We start from the raw sequence: 18412 nt of genomic DNA, 5'->3' as shown, positions 1-18412 counted from the left end.
CAACACCTCTGTCTTCCCCTGCTCCTCCGGGGTACCGAACCGGACCGGGACCGAACAAGACCGGACCGAACTTCAGGTATGGTTTAGGTCCATGCCATAAAACCGGACCGGACTGGGACCGTCAAACCCTAACGAGGATGCGAGGACGCGTGACGGGTACGTGACGGATTTTTTGAAAAACCTCGGACGCGTGACATGATGGTGACGTGACGAACATTTCGTCATGTCACCGTTCGTCACAACCCGTCATCCATCCCATCACGTCCGGGGCGTCATGTCCTGGACGTGCCGTTCCCTATGTTTAGAGGGCAGAATGAGGCGGCTGCTATCAAAATCAATCTTTTTTGTTTCACATATCAAAATTTGAAGCTGGATAATTTCTCTTCTTCTCTTAACCCAGTCAGTGATGCATCCTATTAAGGTTTTGAGCCTTGGCAGATTTAAAAATAGGATCATGATTAGGGCCAGACTTTCAAAATTAAGTGCCATCTTTTTTTGCATTAATAACACCGCAGCATGTGTTTCTGAATAGTAAGTTCAGAATTTCATAAATTTTATGCGTGGCCTGCTGCTTCATATTATGATACATCTTAACATTTTTCCTCATTACACTGAGTGCTGTGTGCCTGCATTTTTTGCTATTACTATAACATTTTGGACCTGAATGACATCTTGGAGAACTTTATAAGCTGAATATTCCATCCAGCTATTACCACAACAGAAATTTCTTTAGTCCTTGAATTAAGATTTCATCTCATTGCTTATGACTGTATGACCTTGTTGGGCCAAAAATATGTGACTTTGATGTTTGTCTTGGTGAAGAACCGCAGGGGATGTTGAAGAACTTGCTTTAGTAGATGGCAGACAAAATGTCTAAATATTTTTTTGTAGGAGGATAAAACAAAAGAAAAAAATCAAAATGGAATTATATTCTTGGTTAGACCCCATGAATTTTGAACCACATCAAGGTCAAAACGGAACTGTAGGTGTTTTCATCCTCTTCTGAATATTTCTGGAAAGGAAATTATCATTAATGGCTAATAACATATGAAAAAAGAGCCCTATCATTAATTATCATATGATTCGTACAGTCTTTCATCGTTTTTCTTTGGATCCATTTGTCCAATTCGCCATTAGAGCTGATTTCCCTACAGATTTTAATTACATAATGGCCAAATTAAACTCATTCGTGTCAATCATATTCAGATTTCGGCCATTCTGAATCACATTAAATCCTCTCCAACTATCAATGGAAAACTTGATGCACTAACATTCTGATGCAAGTGAATGAGATCAGAATTGCTTTCTCCCCAAAAGGTTCAGAGGATCAGAATAGGATGAAGTTGTAATCATATGATAAATACTTAAACATAAACTGTAAAAAAATAGTCCAAATCAAGTACGGAATCTTTCTATCCCACTTCTAATACATAATTGTATACAAATCAAGTCTGAGTACCAAAAGACGTGTCCAAAAGATAAGTAAAAGATACTACTTCCAACATAACCTGTAGACTAAAATTCACAATTAATGCTTCTGGAAACAGCTCGAACGAAAATAAACTGTCTATAGAAAGTATATAAACCATGGCGATGAGATTTACTCACATGATTACAATCTACATCCTACATCTTCATCATTAGAATTATTAAATCTTTGGAAATTAAAAATGAAATATATCTTAAACCTGTGGAGGCTCTAAACCAATTTAGAGACTTAGATGCTTAGTCGGGTGCATATTGAGTCAGCCAAATTCTTAATCCGATATATTTGAACTACATCTTTGATCCTATATCTAATAATCCAGGTTTGATATGACAAATACATCAAAACTAAGATCACCTTAACAGTGATAGATCGAAGAGCAACCAGTAGCAACAAAAATCAAATATGCAGTAACCCAAGAGAACAAAGAAAGATACTTTGCACCATTAGCAAGAAATTTTCTCCCAGCAATTGATCTACGCTATGGGAACAAAATGGCCAAACTCTTTATCAAAACTCAGTCTAAACATACAAATAAAAACACGAATAAAAAAGGAAAATGGAGTTTTTTTACCCACTTCTCAACGGTTGGCCTTGGCGACACGCTCGACTTCGTCCTTCTTCTTGATGGCATAACCGTTGGACGATCCTGCGGCATTGATGAGCTCATCGGCGAGGCACTCGGCGATGGTCTTAATGTTTCTGAAAGCGCTCTCACGCGCACCCGTGGTCAAAAGATAAATGGCCTGGTTCACCCTCCTCAGCGGCGAGATATCAACAGCCTGCCTTCTCACCACACCCGCAGACCCAATCCTTGTAGCGTCTTCCCTTGGCCCACTGCAGCGAAAGAAGGCCAACAACATTGGTCGTCAACGAACGAAAAAGTTTGATTTACTAGAGATATACTTGAAATGCATTCATAAAATCCATATCGAGCCGCTTCCCACAGACACCAATATCAGTATCATCATGATACACAGATAGATTCAAAGGTACATAAAAAACTTGATATATATAGGACCACATAGATAGATAGATAGATAGGTAAGTGGATTGATAGTATAGATAACAAAATATTAAAAATGGGTAGACAGATGGATAGATGGATGAAGAGAAATAGAGATTGCCAGGTAGGTAATGGTACAATGAGACACATACATACAATACAGCTAGAAAGATAAACAGAGAGGCAGATAGACAGACAGCTAAATGGATAGATGGCTGGATAAGCGCAAGGATGGATAGATGAAAGAGAGATGGATGGGTATACAGACAGAAACATGAACTCAGAGATGGATACATAGCAATGAGAAGGCCTGATTAGAAAGATTGATTGATTGATAGACAGAAAGATGGATGGATAGGTAGGCAGAAATTGCGCATCAGATTATTTGGCTGACCTGTTGATAATAGCATCAACGATGATTTGGATGGGGTTGGCATCGGTCAAGAGATGGATAATCTCCATGGCATGTTTCACAATCCTGACGGCCATCAATTTCTTGCCGTTGTTTCTTCCGTGCATCATGAGAGAGTTTGTGAGCCTCTCCACGATGGGGCACTGCGCTTTCCTGAAACGCTTCACAGAGTATCGCCCGGCGGTGTGGGGAACGTATGTCGCGTGCTTTCCTGGGGTGATGGCAATGTAATCTGCCAGAGAAATGTCGCTAACCTGTTCATGTTCAATATTAAGACCAAGTTGAATCATCAGAATAATTCAATCTTTAAGATGTAATTTTCGTTTCTATGTTTAATCGGGTATAATTCCAGTTCAGAATATACAGATCATTCGCCTGAGTTAGACGGAATTAAGATCGTGCTGGAACGAACAGAAAAAAAAGAAGAAAACCCACTACAATGGATGAATGTATTTTCAGTTTGTTTTACTGTTGTTGGGATTTTGGGACACTTCAACTTCAGTTCAATGCCATTAAGAGGATAAAGATAGTCCAACAGTGCTTTATCTCTTCTGTAAGGGTTTTATCTATTCTACGACTCAACACACAACAACCTTGCTGGTGACATTTTTACATATTGATTACTTCTGAAGATTCGATGCAATCGCAGCTTGAACAATCTAACTACTCCTATCAATACGACGCGGGAAAGACGTCTCCGGAGAGCTTCATAAACCGCCTGTGAATCAACAAATACCGATCATGCATATCGGCCGGATATCACTTCCCGCACAACTACGTATCGCATTTTTCATCGAATAACTTCTCGCATTCGCTAAAAATTGAGTTTCAATTGGTTCAATTGGTTCGGATCAATTGGTTCTGAGCAAGTGAAACATCTCCAAGAATGAAGAAAAAAACACAGAAAAAAAAGGCAAAAGCGAATCAAAAGCTGTAAAAACAAAGCGACCTCGACATCTTCGAACGACCACCGGTTGAAGAGCTTCACTTCCGGCTGTGGCAACGCCTCCACTGCGGCCATTTTCGCCTCCGAAGCTCGTCCGATCGCGGGGGAATTTGGGCGGCGCGACGATGAGAAGAAAAACTAGGGTTTTGTGAGGAAACATGAATTTATATGGTCTGCAGAGGGATAGATGGGCATGTGGACTGTGAGGATATTCTTCTTATTGGGCCTCGCCTCCTTAGGAAAGCCCATTCATTATTTAATGTACTTAGATAGATAGTTATCAGCTTGACTAGTTAGTTAGTTAGTAATTTTTTTTTTTTGTCTATTTTAGTTAGTTAGTTAGTGTTCACCCATATGGGGTACAGATATCTGATGCCAATATTATTGGGACAGATGCTGTATCGGATATGTGATGCCAATATTATCGGGAGGGATGTCATGCCAGATATGTGATGTTGATATTATCTAGATGGATGATCTGCCGGATATGAGATGCTGATCTTATATGGATGGATGATGTGGCGGATAGGCAATGCCGGATATCGTAAATGGGAAACCCAATAATCAGCTTTCCCGGTATCCTGATATTTGATGGCGCTATCGGAGATCAGTTGCTCTAGCATGGATCTCCGACATCATCATTATTTGATGGCTTCATCTCTTGGGACGGATATTGATATTGGATTTTGATTTTCTCGATATTTGACATATAAATTGAAATATGAATCAAATAGTATGTCATACTAGTGTGAAACATTCAATTATGCAGTTAAGATATGTAACTTTCCTTCTCATATCTTTATGAATAATATTATACATTATTAAGTTACTCAATAAAATTCATTTAAGATGAACATGTTAAAATCTTTGGAGGAATACCCAAGACGATTGAGGTTTTAATGACCAAAGCCAACAAGGAAATTTGTTATAAGATTCACCCTATGTCAGCTTGACTAGTCAATCATATTTTACACATGTTTCCTGAAGTGCAACTTTTTCCTTTCTTATACAATTGTTGCCTTTTTTGTTTTTTCCCACTATGGGACAATGTATCCTTAAAAAAATAAAATAATATTTGGATCTCAGATGTCAATATTGATATTCTGTGCAGATTCTGATATCCAAAATCGAGACACTGAAATCTGATATCCGGTACTGTCATCTGCCACTATGTTGAACCCTTTAAGCATCTGTTCTGGTATCTGATATCAGGAAAATGCTTGATATCCAACTGATATCAGATGCTAGCATTTGAAATCATCTCACTTTAATCAAATATAGGATGTCAGATTTGTTCGATATCGAATATCGAACTGTTATTGGACGGGTGAGCACTATGCTTGGCTAAACCACCTAATCAACTTACATAAATAAATACATATTGGTATGTCTATAAAATAGTTATCTAGATTAACTAGAGTTTAAAATCTGGCCTATACATGGGATTGTTTTTTCTTTAAAATATATTACAAATATCTAAGGAAAATACAACTATAGTGGAGTTAGAGGACATCAAAAGCTGGTAAGAAGGAGTTTACTATGCATTTGAAACAATTTCAAGGAGTAAAACTGAATCTAAAAACTTATTTGTCCCATTTCATGATTTTGTATGAAATAATTGTTTTATAAATAATTATTTTACTATGGGTGTGGTAAGGTAACCAGTGGCACTTTTATCAAGTAAAACATCATGTACTTCATGGAATGATTCATTAAATCTGAGAATCTTGATTATTATTGGTCACAAGACAATCGTGCATAATATTGTCATTTTCTGTGACATATATCATATTCACTCGTACTTTTAGTTCGTGAATAACACGTTAATATGGCATGTTTGGTTAGTTACTTTAGTTATTATGCATTTTTTGTCAGTAACTCAATGAAGTTCAAAGTGAAGCAGTTGCATAGAGCTCTAAAGAAAAAGAAATAAAGTGTTTCTAGGATTTAATTTTATTTCTCCACCCCAGTAATAATCCTAAAAGTTATAATTCCATAACTAAAAAAAACTATTTTATTTTTGAATAAGATGTAAGGAAAATTGAAAAGATATACTTGTAGTTAAAAATATTTTATCGGAGAATTCCATGTAACCAAAATCCATAAAATTCTAAAAACCTAGAAAAAAAAAGAATAACATTCTAAAAAAATTAATAATCTTGAGCTTGTTAACATGAGAGAGAATACAATCATTCTAATGAACCTGAATATATTAAATTCATGATTATAATCAAATAATTAGTGTTTTATTAATAGCTCTCGCCCAGACATGTAGTGAGAGATGTTGACCGGTTATTGTGCATTCTGATTATATTTCACCATTTTATTAGGAAATCAAATGACATCAATGAGAAAAGTTTGCATTAGGGAGATATTTTCAAAGTAGGAACCCTCCATTCATTTATTGAGCAAAAAAACCTTGATATTTTAATGTTGTACCTCACATATCTCCATTTTCAGCCCTAGTAGTTTTTGCATATGTTGTTGGTAGTCGAAATGAAAACAATAATTATGTAAGAGGTACTGTGTGATTTACAATATATAAGACCATCATTATAGAAATTTTCTGCAGCTCAATCAATTTGGTTATAGTCGAGGTTATCATGATACTCCATTAGTTGACCTGGTAAAAATGGAGATAACCCCTCTTATTGATCTACAGCATTGGTGTGTCCTAATGTATTCATCACCACGATAGAATTATGTGATTACTATTTTGACTGAAAATACCAGAAATAAGACCCCATCATTTTCTCCACACACCTAAAATACTTATGTGAATCCTCAGTTCATGTCTCCTCCAGAATTTATTCTGCCATCATGAATGTGGTATATAAGATAAAATTTTATAAAACTAATAATAAAAATTTCAGAAAAGTCTACATTAAAGAATATAATATTGTGTATGTCATAGAATCAATGTGCACAGATTAACATCCAATTTTACCCATACTTACATCCATGTTGTTGTAGTTGTGTTATTTTATATTCTACGTGACTAGTTTTATTGATAGATATAAGAACAAGTCTCTTTATCCTTCTTAAGAACAATTCTTATAAGAGAAAAATTTATTTACATTACTAATGTTTCTATAGTGATATTAGACTATCTCTCTATTCATACTATAATAAATCAATGATTATTCATTGAATCTATCTAACCTCTATAGATTCATTGGTTGTCCTAAAGATGGAAAATTTACCCTGTATTTTATGCTCCTTCTGAGAAGTCATGTGAGTTTCAGGAAAACCAATGTCAGGACTGGAGAAACATGGGGATGTATAGGGAAAAATACACTCAGAGTATTTGATTGTTTCAGATACCTTTTTTATAAAATTTGTAAAAGTTTTTTCATCCCTTGCATGTGAATTTAAGTGGCATTTTCTCAACCATCAGGCACATATTGTGGTATCTACTTGAATTATTTTTTTAGTTTGTTAGTTCTGAACTCTTCATGTTATGCCTTGATTATCTCTCTCATTTATTTTCAACATATCTTGAACATTCTTATCACAATGGGATTAACTGCACTCAAATGAAGACCATTTATGTAAGATAAAAATTTAATCACTTAAATCATTCAGTATCTTTTATGAAATAGAAAAATAAAATTTTGTGATATTTCCTTTTCTATTTTCTTGATAGATTTTCTTCAATTAAGAGAAAAAGGTTTCAATAACTTCATTTCAAACCTAATTCTCTCAGTTAAATAAGATTTTTTATAAAACTTTAGAGATGATGATGAGAAGATTCCTCCAGTACCACCAAGCTCTTAAGAATGATCAAGGATTTTTTTCAAAGAATAACATATATAATTTATGACGTGGAAACACTGTTTGTGAATTCCACATAATTACATTTCCCCTTTTGCCCAACAAAATCATGAGGCATATGCGTGCTACTTTTTATGTTTTGCACTGAATTAATTGCAAGTAAAATACCCAAACTTTTCGTGCTGACACAAGTCCTTTAATCTCAGTCATTAAAAGCACATTCATTGCTATTGACCTTTTTTATTGGTCTATGTCTCCCCACACATTAAAAAAAATTGTAAGCCAATGATTGGCCATTATGGCATCACAATTTCTGATGTGCTACAATACATCTTCAGTTTTATAATTATATTGTTTTTGGTTTTGATTTTTAACAATAGATGTATAAAAATATATACTCACTAAATCTAGATAGTGATGAGTATGTATCACCTCCGCAGGGAAGAATGATTAGGAGTTCATATTCTTTAAACTGTGATTAAAACATGAAAAAATGTGTTTATAATATTAGAGTAGGAAAGATGAGGAAAATACAAGGTAAGAAGGTGATCAATACTCACTAGTTTGATTAAGACAATTGTTATTAAATATTGTAGACAATAACTAGATATAGGAACAAGAGAATAAGGACGAGTGAGACAGATGATGAAATGACAATGAAAAGATAAGACAATAGATAGAGAGGTACAAAATTATGTGATCATACACGATGATAATAAAGGCCTTAGATGTGGTACACAGTGGAAGGATTCTATGCGATTACATGGATTGTAGTTTTAACCCAATGATGATGAAGAGAAAAAAATGTAACGCAAGGCTACTTACCCCCCCGTCCTTATGCTCTTTTGGGAGTGCAGTGATTTGCATGTAATGTCCTCATCTTCTCCAATGTCTGTCCTCAAACAACCAGGACAGCAAGAACAAGTTTGATGAGTTACTCAAATTCACTCTCTTTCAAAACGCACACAAATGTGGGAATCAAGTTTTAAAATGTTTTTGGTAATGCTTATCACCTCAATTGATCCAAAGAAAAGATGGACATATTATATAAAGACAAAGCAGCCCTCAATATTTGAGCTCAATGGGACTTTTGGATTGTTAGATAACAAGCTTTCAAGTTGGAGTAAATATTTTCTCTCCATGTCAAATCTGATGTTGCTTTAGGTTTATCTGTTGAAGGTTTTTAACCTTAAATATGTAGTCTCCTAGCCATTGATCCATGTGAAAAAAAGTAGATACATTATACCAAAGAAGACTAATTACTAAAAAAATACTTAAATTATTAACCTTTTCATATATCATGAAGATTAAATTTCTCTAGATCCGATCAATGAAAATGATTTAAAATGTGGTATAATATGGAACATAAGCATAAATGTTAGTCGATAATGAAAACTAACTACACAAAATTTAAAACATTTTAAAAATTGTATTTATCCTTAGTAAATCAGAATAGGAAGAATATGAAAAATAATTATAATGTTGAGAAGAGTAATATGAAACATGATAAAGACAAGAAAAACAAGAAGAACAAAGGTAGTAATAAGAAGAAGAACAAGAAGATCACAAAGAATAAAAATAACAAGGTCAAGTGAGCTAAAAAGGGCCATGAAGAAAAACAATTACTACAAAAAGGACAAAAAAATAAGAAAAATAATAAGAACAATAAAAACAATAATAATAATATTAAGAATGAAAACGAGAACACGAAAAGGAACAAGAAGATGGATAACAACGATAAAAAGAGGAAGAACAAGAACAACCGGAATAATAATGATAATAACGAGAACAAGAAGATGCCATCTGAAGATGTATAATGAAGCAATATTATTTTCTCACATATTATTCTTTTTATCATAAAATGTCATGAATATTTTTTGAACAAGCTTTAGAGTTGTAGTAAATATTTTAGTCACCTGGTTGGTTATTTGATTCAATATTTTATCTTTTTGTCAATGCCGTTGTTGCTTCGTGTTTATCTGTTGAGGGTTTTTAACCTTAAATATTTAGTATCCTAGATATTGATCCATGCGAAATCAAGTAGACAAATTATACCGAACAAGACTAAATACTAAAAATACTTACAGTCATTAACCTTTTCATATATCGTGAAGCAGATCCGATCAATTAAAATTATTTAAAACATGATATAATATAAAGCATAACTGTTAGTCGATAATGAAAACAAAATACATGAAATGTAACATTAAAAAATATCCTCATAGTGAATGAGAATAGGAAGAAAATGAAAAAGAATAATAATGATGATAATAAGAATATGAAAAAGGATAATAATAAAAAGAACAAGAAGATAAGAGTGAATAACAATAGCAAGACCAAGGAGATAAAAAGGGTATGAAGAAACATAATAACTAGAACAAGATTAAGATCAATAAAAAGAAGAAAAATAATAAGAAGAATGAAAAAAAGAACCAGAAAAGGAAAGGAAACATAGATAAAATTATAATAAGAGGAAGAACAAGAACAACCATAATAATCATGAACATATTGAGAACAAGAAGATGTCGAACAAAGATGTCTAATGAAGCAATATTCTTTTCTCACATATTATCATTTTATCATAAAATGTTTTAAATTTAAATCAAATTACTTACCTTAAAATTGACATTAAAATTTAAAAATTATATAGTAACTTTAAGGTTATAATTTTATAAAATGTATGATGATGTAATTTTCATAAATTTTGTGTCTTTTATTCGTATTTTAATTCAAAACTACTTTCAAGATTTTCCCACTCCATAGCAAGATAATGCATAGACATATAAAAGTCCTTTTAAAGTTGGGGTAAACCGATTCATTCATTTCAAAGTTCCTAGTTACGAATACATTGAATCATTTTTTTTAATTTTTTTAATTTTTTGTAAAATTAAATCCCCTATTTTTTTAAAATAATATGATAAAAGTCATCAGACATTTACTTCGGCTTGTTAGTTACTTTCATTTTTAATCTAACTAAAAGTAATTTCATATATTCTTGCATAACATTGAGATAATAGTTTACTGACTAAAAATAAGACACTTTTGAACCTGGAAGATTAATATAAATGAATATTCTTGTTTGTGTTTTTATTCTTATCATAATCAAAAATAATATGAGAACATTAAGGTCAATATAATTGTGATGAAGACGATGACGATGATGAAGAAACGAGCACATCAGTAATAATACTGGCAGTAGTAATTATGAGAAAATGAAGATAATGATGATAGTTATAATGATGATGACGACAATAATGGTGGTGATGATGATGAGGAGGAAACAAGCAAATTAGTAATGATAAATAATAATAAGAACATCAAGAGGAAGATGAGAATGATGATGATGGTAACAATGACGACAATGATGATGGAGAACCGAGCACGTTAGTAATAATAATGAAATAAGGAGGTGAGTAGGACAATAATTATAATAATAACAGGAGGACGAAGATGATAATTATGATGATAATGGTGATGATGCTGATGAAGATGGAGATGAAACGATCACATCACTAATAATAATGATAGTAATAATAATAATGAGAACAAGAAGATAAAGATAATGATACTGATGAAGATGATGATGGAGATGAAACGATAACATCACTAATAATAATGATAGTAATAATAATCATAAGAACATGAAGATCATGATGGAGATGAAACGATCACATCACTAATAATAATGACGATAATAATGAGAACATGAAGATAAAGATGATGATGCCGATGAAGATGATGATGGAGATGAAACGATCACATCACTAATAATAATGAGAACATGCAGATAAAGATGATGATGCCGATGAAGATGATGATGAAGATGAAACTATTGCATCACTAATAATAATAATAATGATAATAATGAGAACATGAAGATAAAGATGATGATGGCGAGGAAACGATCACATCACTGATAATAACAATGGATAATAATAACAATAATGAGAACATGAAGATAAAGATGATGATGGCGAGGAAACGATCACATCACTGATAATAACAATGGATAATAATAACAATAATGAGAACATGAAGATAAAGATGATGATGGCGAGGAAACGATCACATCACTGATAATAACAATGGATAATAATAACAATAATGAGAACATGAAGATAAAGATGATGATGGTGAGAAAACGATCACATCACCAATAATTATGATGAGAATAATATTGAGAACATGAAGATAAAGATGATGATGGTGAGGAAACAATCACATTACTAATAATAATGGTAGCACTAATAATGAGAACATGAAGATAGAGATGATGATGGTGAGGAAACAATCACATCACTAATAATAACAATGGATAATAAGAACAATAACGAGAACTCGAAGATAAAGATGATGACTACGATGACGTCGGCGACGATGAAGAACCGAGAGAGCCCAAGTAATAATAATAACAATTCTGAAAGGATAATAATATTGACGACGACGATGACGACGATGAGGATAATGATAATGAAGGGAGAGAAGAAGATCACGTCAGTGAGAAGAAGATGGCTCCGGTCAAGGCTCAGAAGCTACAGCCGACACAGCCACAGGAGCGAGGAGTCAAAGCGCAAACGCCGAAGGGGCGATTGGGAAGGTTGCAGTTGATTGCGTAGCAACAGGAAGAAGGCAGGCAGACGTTGCGAGGTCCTCCGCAGCAAGTGCAAAGCCCGCACACTTGAAACGTGCCCATTCGCCTTCGCACCTCGTCCAGCACCACCAGCAACCCCGCCGGCGCTGCCACCGGCCTCATCTCAACCCCCTGCATTTTACCGTCATAAACCCATTCACGATTGCCGTTCAAGTTAGCTAACTGCAGAGAAGAAGACTCTACAGAGAAGACGCTGAGAAGAAGAGGGTAGAGGAAGAAGCTGAGAAGAGGCTAACGAGACGATAAGAATGGGGTAGAAGAAGAAGAAGAAGAATATAGAAGAATGAATCTCTAAGCAGAAGATGCTGAGAAGAAGAGGGTAGAAGAAGAAGCTAAGAAGAGGGTAGAAGAAGAAACTAAGAAGAGGCTAACGAGAGGATAAGAAGCGGGTAGAAGAAGAAGAAGAAGAAGAAGAAGAAGAATAAGCTTGAAGAATCTAGAAGAAGGGGACTCTACAGAGAAGATGCTGAGAAGAAGAGGGAAGAAGAAGCTGAGAAGAGGCTAACGAGAGGATAAGAAGAGGGTAGAAGAAGAAGAAGAATCAAGAAGGGGACTCTACAGAGAAGATGCTGAGAAGAAGAGGGTAGAAGAAGAAGCTAAGAAGAGGCTAACGAGAGGATAAGAAGGGGCCAGAAGAAGAAGCTAGGAAGAGGCTAAGAAGAGGGGGGTAGAAGAAGTAGAATAATCAAGAAGAAGGGGACTCTACAGAGAAGATGCTGAGAAGAAGAGGGTAGAAGAAGAAGCTAAGAAGAGGCTAACGAGAGGATAAGAAGGGGCCAGAAGAAGAAGCTAGGAAGAGGCTAATAAGAGGGGGGTAGAAGAAGTAGAATAATCAAGAAGAAGGGGACTCTACAGAGAAGATGCTGAGAAGAAGAGGGTAGAAGAAGAAGAAGAATCAGGAAGAAGGGGACTCTACAGAGAAGGTGCTGAGAAGAAGAGGGTAGAAGAAGAAGCTAAGAAGAGGCTAACCAGAGGATACGAAGAGGGTAGAAGAAGAAGATGAAGAATAAGCTTGAAGAATCTAGAAGAAGGGGACTCTACCGAGAAGATGGTGATAAGAAGAGGGCAGAAGAAGAATTTAAGAAGAGGCTAACGAGAGGATAAGAAGAGGGTAGAAGCAGAAGAAGATAAGAAGAAGAAGCTAAAAACATGCTAGAAGAAGCGAGAAGAAGGAGGAGAAACAGGAGAAGCAGCAGCAGCAGCAGCAGCAGAAGAAGAAGAAGAAGAAGAAGAAGAAGAAGAAGAAGAAGAGAAGAAGCTAAGAAGAATCGAAGAATCTGAGAATCTAAGAAGAAGAAGAAGCAAGAAGAAACGAAGAATCTAAGAAAAAGAAGAAGCTAGAATAATCTAAGAATCTAAGAAGAAGAGAAGAAGCTAGAAGAATCTGAGAATCTAAGAATCTAAGAAGAAGAAGAAGCAAGAAGAATCGAAGAATCTAAGAAAAAGAAGAATCGAAGAATCTAAGAAAAAGAAGAAGCTAGAATAATCTAAGAATCTAAGAAGAAGAGAAGAAGCTAGAAGAAGCTAGAAGAATCTGAGAATCTAAGAATCTAAGAATCTAAGAAGAAGAAGAAGCAAGAAGAATCGAAGAAGAAGAAGAAGCAAGAAGAAACGAAGAATCTAAGAAAAAGAAGAAGCTAGAATAATCTAAGAATCTAAGAAGAAGAGAAGAAGCTAGAAGAAGCTAGAAGAATCTGAGAATCTAAGAATCTAAGAAGAAGAAGAAGCAAGAAGAATCGAAGAATCTAAGAAAAAGAAGAATCGAAGAATCTAAGAAAAAGAAGAAGCTAGAATAATCTAAGAATCTAAGAAGAAGAGAAGAAGCTAGAAGAATCTGAGAATCTAAGAATCTAAGAAGAAGAAGAAGCAAGAAGAATCGAAGAAGAAGAAGAAGCAAGAAGAAACGAAGAATCTAAGAAAAAGAAGAAGCTAGAATAATCTAAGAATCTAAGAAGAAGAGAAGAAGCTAGAAGAAGCTAGAAGAATCTGAGAATCTAAGAATCTAAGAAGAAGAAGAAGCAAGAAGAATCGAAGAATCTAAGAAAAAGAAGAATCGAAGAATCTAAGAAAAAGAAGAAGCTAGAATAATCTAAGAATCTAAGAAGAAGAGAAGAAGCTAGAAGAATCTGAGAATCTAAGAATCTAAGAAGAAGAAGAAGCAAGAAGAATCGAAGAATCTAAGAAAAAGAAGAATCGAAGAATCTAAGAAAAAGAAGAAGCTAGAATAACCTAAGAATCTAAGAAGAAGAGAAGAAGCTAGAAGAATCTGAGAATCTAAGAAGAAGAAGAAGCAAGAAGAATCGAAGAATCTAAGAAAAAGAAGAAGCTAGAATAATCTAAGGATCTAAGAAGAAGAGAATAATCTAAGAAGAAGAGAAGAAGCTAGAAGAATCGAAGAATCTTCGAAGAAGAAGCTAAAAAAAGCTAGAAGAAGACGAAGAAGAATTCTGGGAAGAAACTGCCACACACCCATCCACAATAATCGGAAGAAGCACATGTTAAAATTAATTATAGAACACAAAGTGTAGCTTTCCATGCAAAAAAAAGGCACGTCAAGTCTCCATATTTTTTTACGAATCTCCGAAAAAACCAGACTCTTCGATGCGCACCATAACGAACAACAACGATGATGACGAGATCAATAAGAAAAAATAAACGAAATATTACTCACTTGGCCAGCGGTTGAAGCGACACTCAATGAAATCACACAATGAGAGGCCAGAAGCAGAGTGAAGAGGAAGAAACGGGAGAGAAACGCTTGCAGAGACATGCCCAGAAGCCCAGCAAAAACCTTCTCTTCTTCTTTCTCCTCTGAAGAAAGTTAAGTTAACCCAGGAAAAAATCCCTCTCTTCTTCTTTCTCCCCTGAAGAAAATAAAGTAAAACCAACAAAAAATCCTCTCTTCTTCTTTCTACCCTGAAAAAAGTTAAGTAAACCCAGCAAAAAATCCTCTCTTCTTTTTTCTCCCCTGAAGAAAGTTAAGTAAACCCAGCAAAAAATCCTCTCTTCTTAATTCTCCCCTGAAGAAAGTTAAGTTAACCCAACAAAAAATCCTCTCTTCTTAATTCTCCCCTGAAGAATGTTAAGTTAACCCAACAAAAGCCTTCTCTTCTTCTTTCTCCTCTGAGGAAAGTTAAGTTAACCCAGCAAAAACCTTCCCTTCCTATCTTCTCCTCTTCTTTCTCCTCTGAAGAAAGTCAAGTTAACCCAGCAAAAATCTTCTCTTCTTCTTTCTCCTCTGAAGAAAGTCAAGTTTACCCAGCTAAAGTCTTCTCCTACTTCATTCTCCTCTGAAGAAAGCTAATTTCACCCAGCAAAAAATCTTCCCTTCTTTCTCCTCTGAAGAAAGTTAAGTTAACCCAGCAAAAGTATTCTCCTCTTCCTTCTCCTCTGAAGAAAATTAACTTCACCCAGCAAAAATCTTCTCCTCTTCTTTCTCCTCTGAAGAAAGTTAAGTTAACCCAGCAAAAATCTTACCTTCTTCTTTCTCCACTGAAGAAATTTTCAAGTTAACCCAGCAAAAATCTTCTCTTCTTCTTTCTCCTCTGAAGAAAGTTTCAAGTTAACCCAGCAAAACTCTTCTCTTCTTCTTTCTCCCCTGAAGAAAGTTTAAGTTAACCCAAGGAAAAGCCTTCTCTCCCTATCTTCTCTTCTTCTCTCTCCTCTGAAGAAAGTTTAGTAACTGAAACCGTACAAGAAGAGAGCAGAAGGAGAATGAACGGCTTGAAGAGACAAGCCCAGAACGAAAGGCCCAGAAGAGAGCTTGCAAAATCTTCTCTCATGCACCGAGAATATCTCTTTCTCTCTCTAGAATTCTCTCTCTTTCTTGGGGGCTGGAGAAGACGACGGAAGGCGTGAACTGTCAAGAGTTAATGAGACGGCTGGACGGTCTTCTCGTGCGCTCTGGACCATCCGGGAAGAAGACGAAGGTGAAGAGTCCATACGCCTGCCGTTCTCTGACACCCAACGCCCAAGAGAGCGAGAAAGAGAGAATGTTATAGAGAGAGAGATAGAGATAGATAGAGAAAGAGAGACAATGTTATAGAGAGATAGAAAGAGAATGTCCGAGAGAAAGATAGGGAGAGAATGTTATAGAGAGATAGATAGAGATAGACAGATAGAAAGAGAATGTCCGAGAGAAAGATAGGGAGAGAATGTTATAGAGAGATAGATAGAGATAGACAGATAGATAGAGATAGGCAGATAGAGAAAGAGAGAATGCGTGAGAGAGAAAGAGGGAGAGAGAGAGAGAGACAATGTTATGGAGAGATAGAGAAAGAGAGAATGTGTGTGAGAGAGAAAGAGAGTGTTATAGAGATAGAGAGATAGATAGAGATAGGCAGATAGAGAAAGAGAGTATGTGTGAGAGAAAAAGAGAGTGTTATCGAGATAGAGAGATAGATAGAGATAGGCAGATAGAGAAAGAGAGTATGTATGAGAGAGAAAGAGAGTGTTATAGAGAAATAGATAGATAAAGAAAGAGAGAATGTGTGAGAGAGAAAGAGAGTGTTATAGAGAAATAGATAGATAGAGAAAGAGAGAATGTGTGAGAGAGAAAGAGAGAGAATGTTATAGAGAGATAGATAGAGATATATAGATGGAGAAAGAGAGAATGTGTGAGAGAGAAAGAGAGAGAATGTTATAGAGAGATAGATAGAGATATATAGATGGAGAAAGAGAGAATGTGTGAGAGAGAAAGAGAGAGAATGTAATAGAGAGATAGATAGATAGAGAAAGAGAGAATATGTGAGAGAGAAAGAGAGAGTGTTATAGAGATATAGAGATAGATAGAGATAGACAGATAGGTAGAGATAGACAGATAGAGAAAGAGAGAGAATGTTATAGAGAGATAGATAGAGATAGATAGAGAAAGAGAGGATGTGTGAGAGAGAAAGAGGGAGTGTTATAGAGATAGAGGGATAGAGAGATAGATAGAGATAGACAGACAGAGAAAGAGAGAATATGAGAGGGAGAAAGAGAGAGAATGTTATAGAGATAGAGAGATAGATAGAGATAGACAGAGAAAGAGAGAAGTGAGATAGAAAAGAGAGAGAATGTGTGAGAGAGAAAGAGAGAATGGGTGAGAAAAAGATAGAGAGAGAATGTTATAGAGATAGATAGATAGAGAGAGAATATGCGAGAGAGAAAGAGAGAGAATGTGTGAGAGAAACATGGAGAGAACGTTATAGAGAGATAGATAGAGTTAGATAGAGAACCAGAGAATGTGTGAGAGAGAAAGAGAGAAAATGTGTGTGAGAAAGATGGAGAGATAATGTTATAGAGAGATGGATAGAGATAGACAAATAGAGAAAGAGAGTGAATATGAGAGAAAGATAGAGAGAGAATGTTAAAGAGAGATAGATAGAGATAGACGGATAGAGAAAGAGAGAATGTGTGAAAGAGAAAGAGAGAGAATGTGTGAGAGAAAGATAGAGAATGTGAGAGAGAGATAGAGAAAGGATGTTAGAGAGACATAGACAGAGAGAGAGAATGCTAGAGAGACATAGATAGAGAGATAGAGAAAGAATGTGACAGAGAGATAGCGAGAGAATGTTTGAGAGAGATAGATAGAGACAGATAGAGAGATAATGTTAGAGAGATATAGACCGAGAGATAGATAGAGACAGATAGAGAGATAATGTTAGAGATATGTAGACCGAGAGATAGAGAGAGAATGTGACAGGGAGATAGAGAGAGAATGTGACAGGGAGATAGAGAGAGAAGGTTTGATATAGATAGATTGAGGTAGATAAAGACAGATCGAGATAGAGAGAGATAGAGATAGATATAGAGGGAGAGATAGAGATAGATAGAGATAGAGATAGAGATAGAGAGAGATAGATAGCTAGATATAGATAGAGATAGAGATAGAGATCGAGATAAAGAGAGATAGAGATCGAGATAAAGAGAGATAGAGAGAGAATGTGTATGAGAGAGATAGATAAAGATCGAGAGAAAGATAGAGAGAGACGCATAGAGAGAATGTTAGAGAGAGAAAGAGAGTGATGGGTTGCACAGAAATAAGCGCCAATTGTCGTAGGTCAGGCCCTGTCCCATACTGCAGGACAAGCATGTTTTCTGACACACATAAGACAATCGATATCTTTAATATTCAACAGCGTAAAATATACATTTTT

General features: G+C 35.2%; 2 protein-coding genes across 4 annotated transcripts; both read right to left on the bottom strand.

Annotated features, from left to right (window-relative positions):
* Positions 1-1972: 1972 nt before the first annotated feature.
* On the bottom strand, positions 1973-4009 carry LOC144716126 (small ribosomal subunit protein uS7-like). Its single transcript, XM_078591179.1, has 3 exons — positions 3854-4009; positions 2887-3158; positions 1973-2323 (listed from the first exon to the last, which is right to left on the bottom strand). Exons 1-3 carry the CDS (start codon positions 3923-3925, stop codon positions 2068-2070), a joined length of 600 nt encoding a protein of 199 aa, XP_078447305.1. The 5' UTR covers positions 3926-4009; the 3' UTR covers positions 1973-2067.
* Positions 4010-12015: 8006 nt separating this feature from the next.
* On the bottom strand, positions 12016-15956 carry LOC144716178 (uncharacterized). Of its 3 annotated transcripts, none has more exons than XM_078591252.1 (3): positions 15753-15956; positions 14947-15139; positions 12016-12386 (listed from the first exon to the last, which is right to left on the bottom strand). In XM_078591252.1, the coding sequence occupies exons 2-3, from the start codon at positions 15043-15045 to the stop codon at positions 12150-12152; spliced, it is 336 nt and encodes a 111-aa protein (XP_078447378.1). In that variant the 5' UTR covers positions 15046-15139; positions 15753-15956; the 3' UTR covers positions 12016-12149. The 3 variants fall into 3 exon arrangements, with proteins under 3 accessions (XP_078447378.1, XP_078447379.1, XP_078447376.1); XM_078591253.1 differs by having other exon boundaries at positions 14947-15086; XM_078591250.1 differs by lacking the exon at positions 15753-15956 and having other exon boundaries at positions 14947-15715.
* Positions 15957-18412: the final 2456 nt, after the last annotated feature.

This window comes from Wolffia australiana, chromosome 20 (genome assembly GCF_029677425.1).
Source record: "Wolffia australiana isolate 7733 chromosome 20, ASM2967742v1".
NCBI classification, from domain to species: Eukaryota; Viridiplantae; Streptophyta; class Magnoliopsida; order Alismatales; family Araceae; genus Wolffia; species Wolffia australiana.
This window is presented reverse-complemented; position numbering and strand designations above follow the sequence as displayed.

Coding starts and splice junctions, on each gene's coding strand:
- LOC144716178 (XM_078591252.1), bottom strand. CDS start 15,045: ATGTCTCTGCAAGCGTTTCTCTCCCGTTTCTTCCTCTTCACTCTGCTT. Junction 12,387..14,946: donor TCGCTTCAACCGCTGGCCAA/GTGAGTAATATT, acceptor GGTAAAATGCAG/GGGGTTGAGATGAGGCCGGT.
- LOC144716126 (XM_078591179.1), bottom strand. CDS start 3,925: ATGGCCGCAGTGGAGGCGTTGCCACAGCCGGAAGTGAAGCTCTTCAAC. Junction 3,159..3,853: donor GGTCGTTCGAAGATGTCGAG/GTCGCTTTGTTT, acceptor GAACATGAACAG/GTTAGCGACATTTCTCTGGC. Junction 2,324..2,886: donor GTTGATGCTATTATCAACAG/GTCAGCCAAATA, acceptor CTTTCGCTGCAG/TGGGCCAAGGGAAGACGCTA.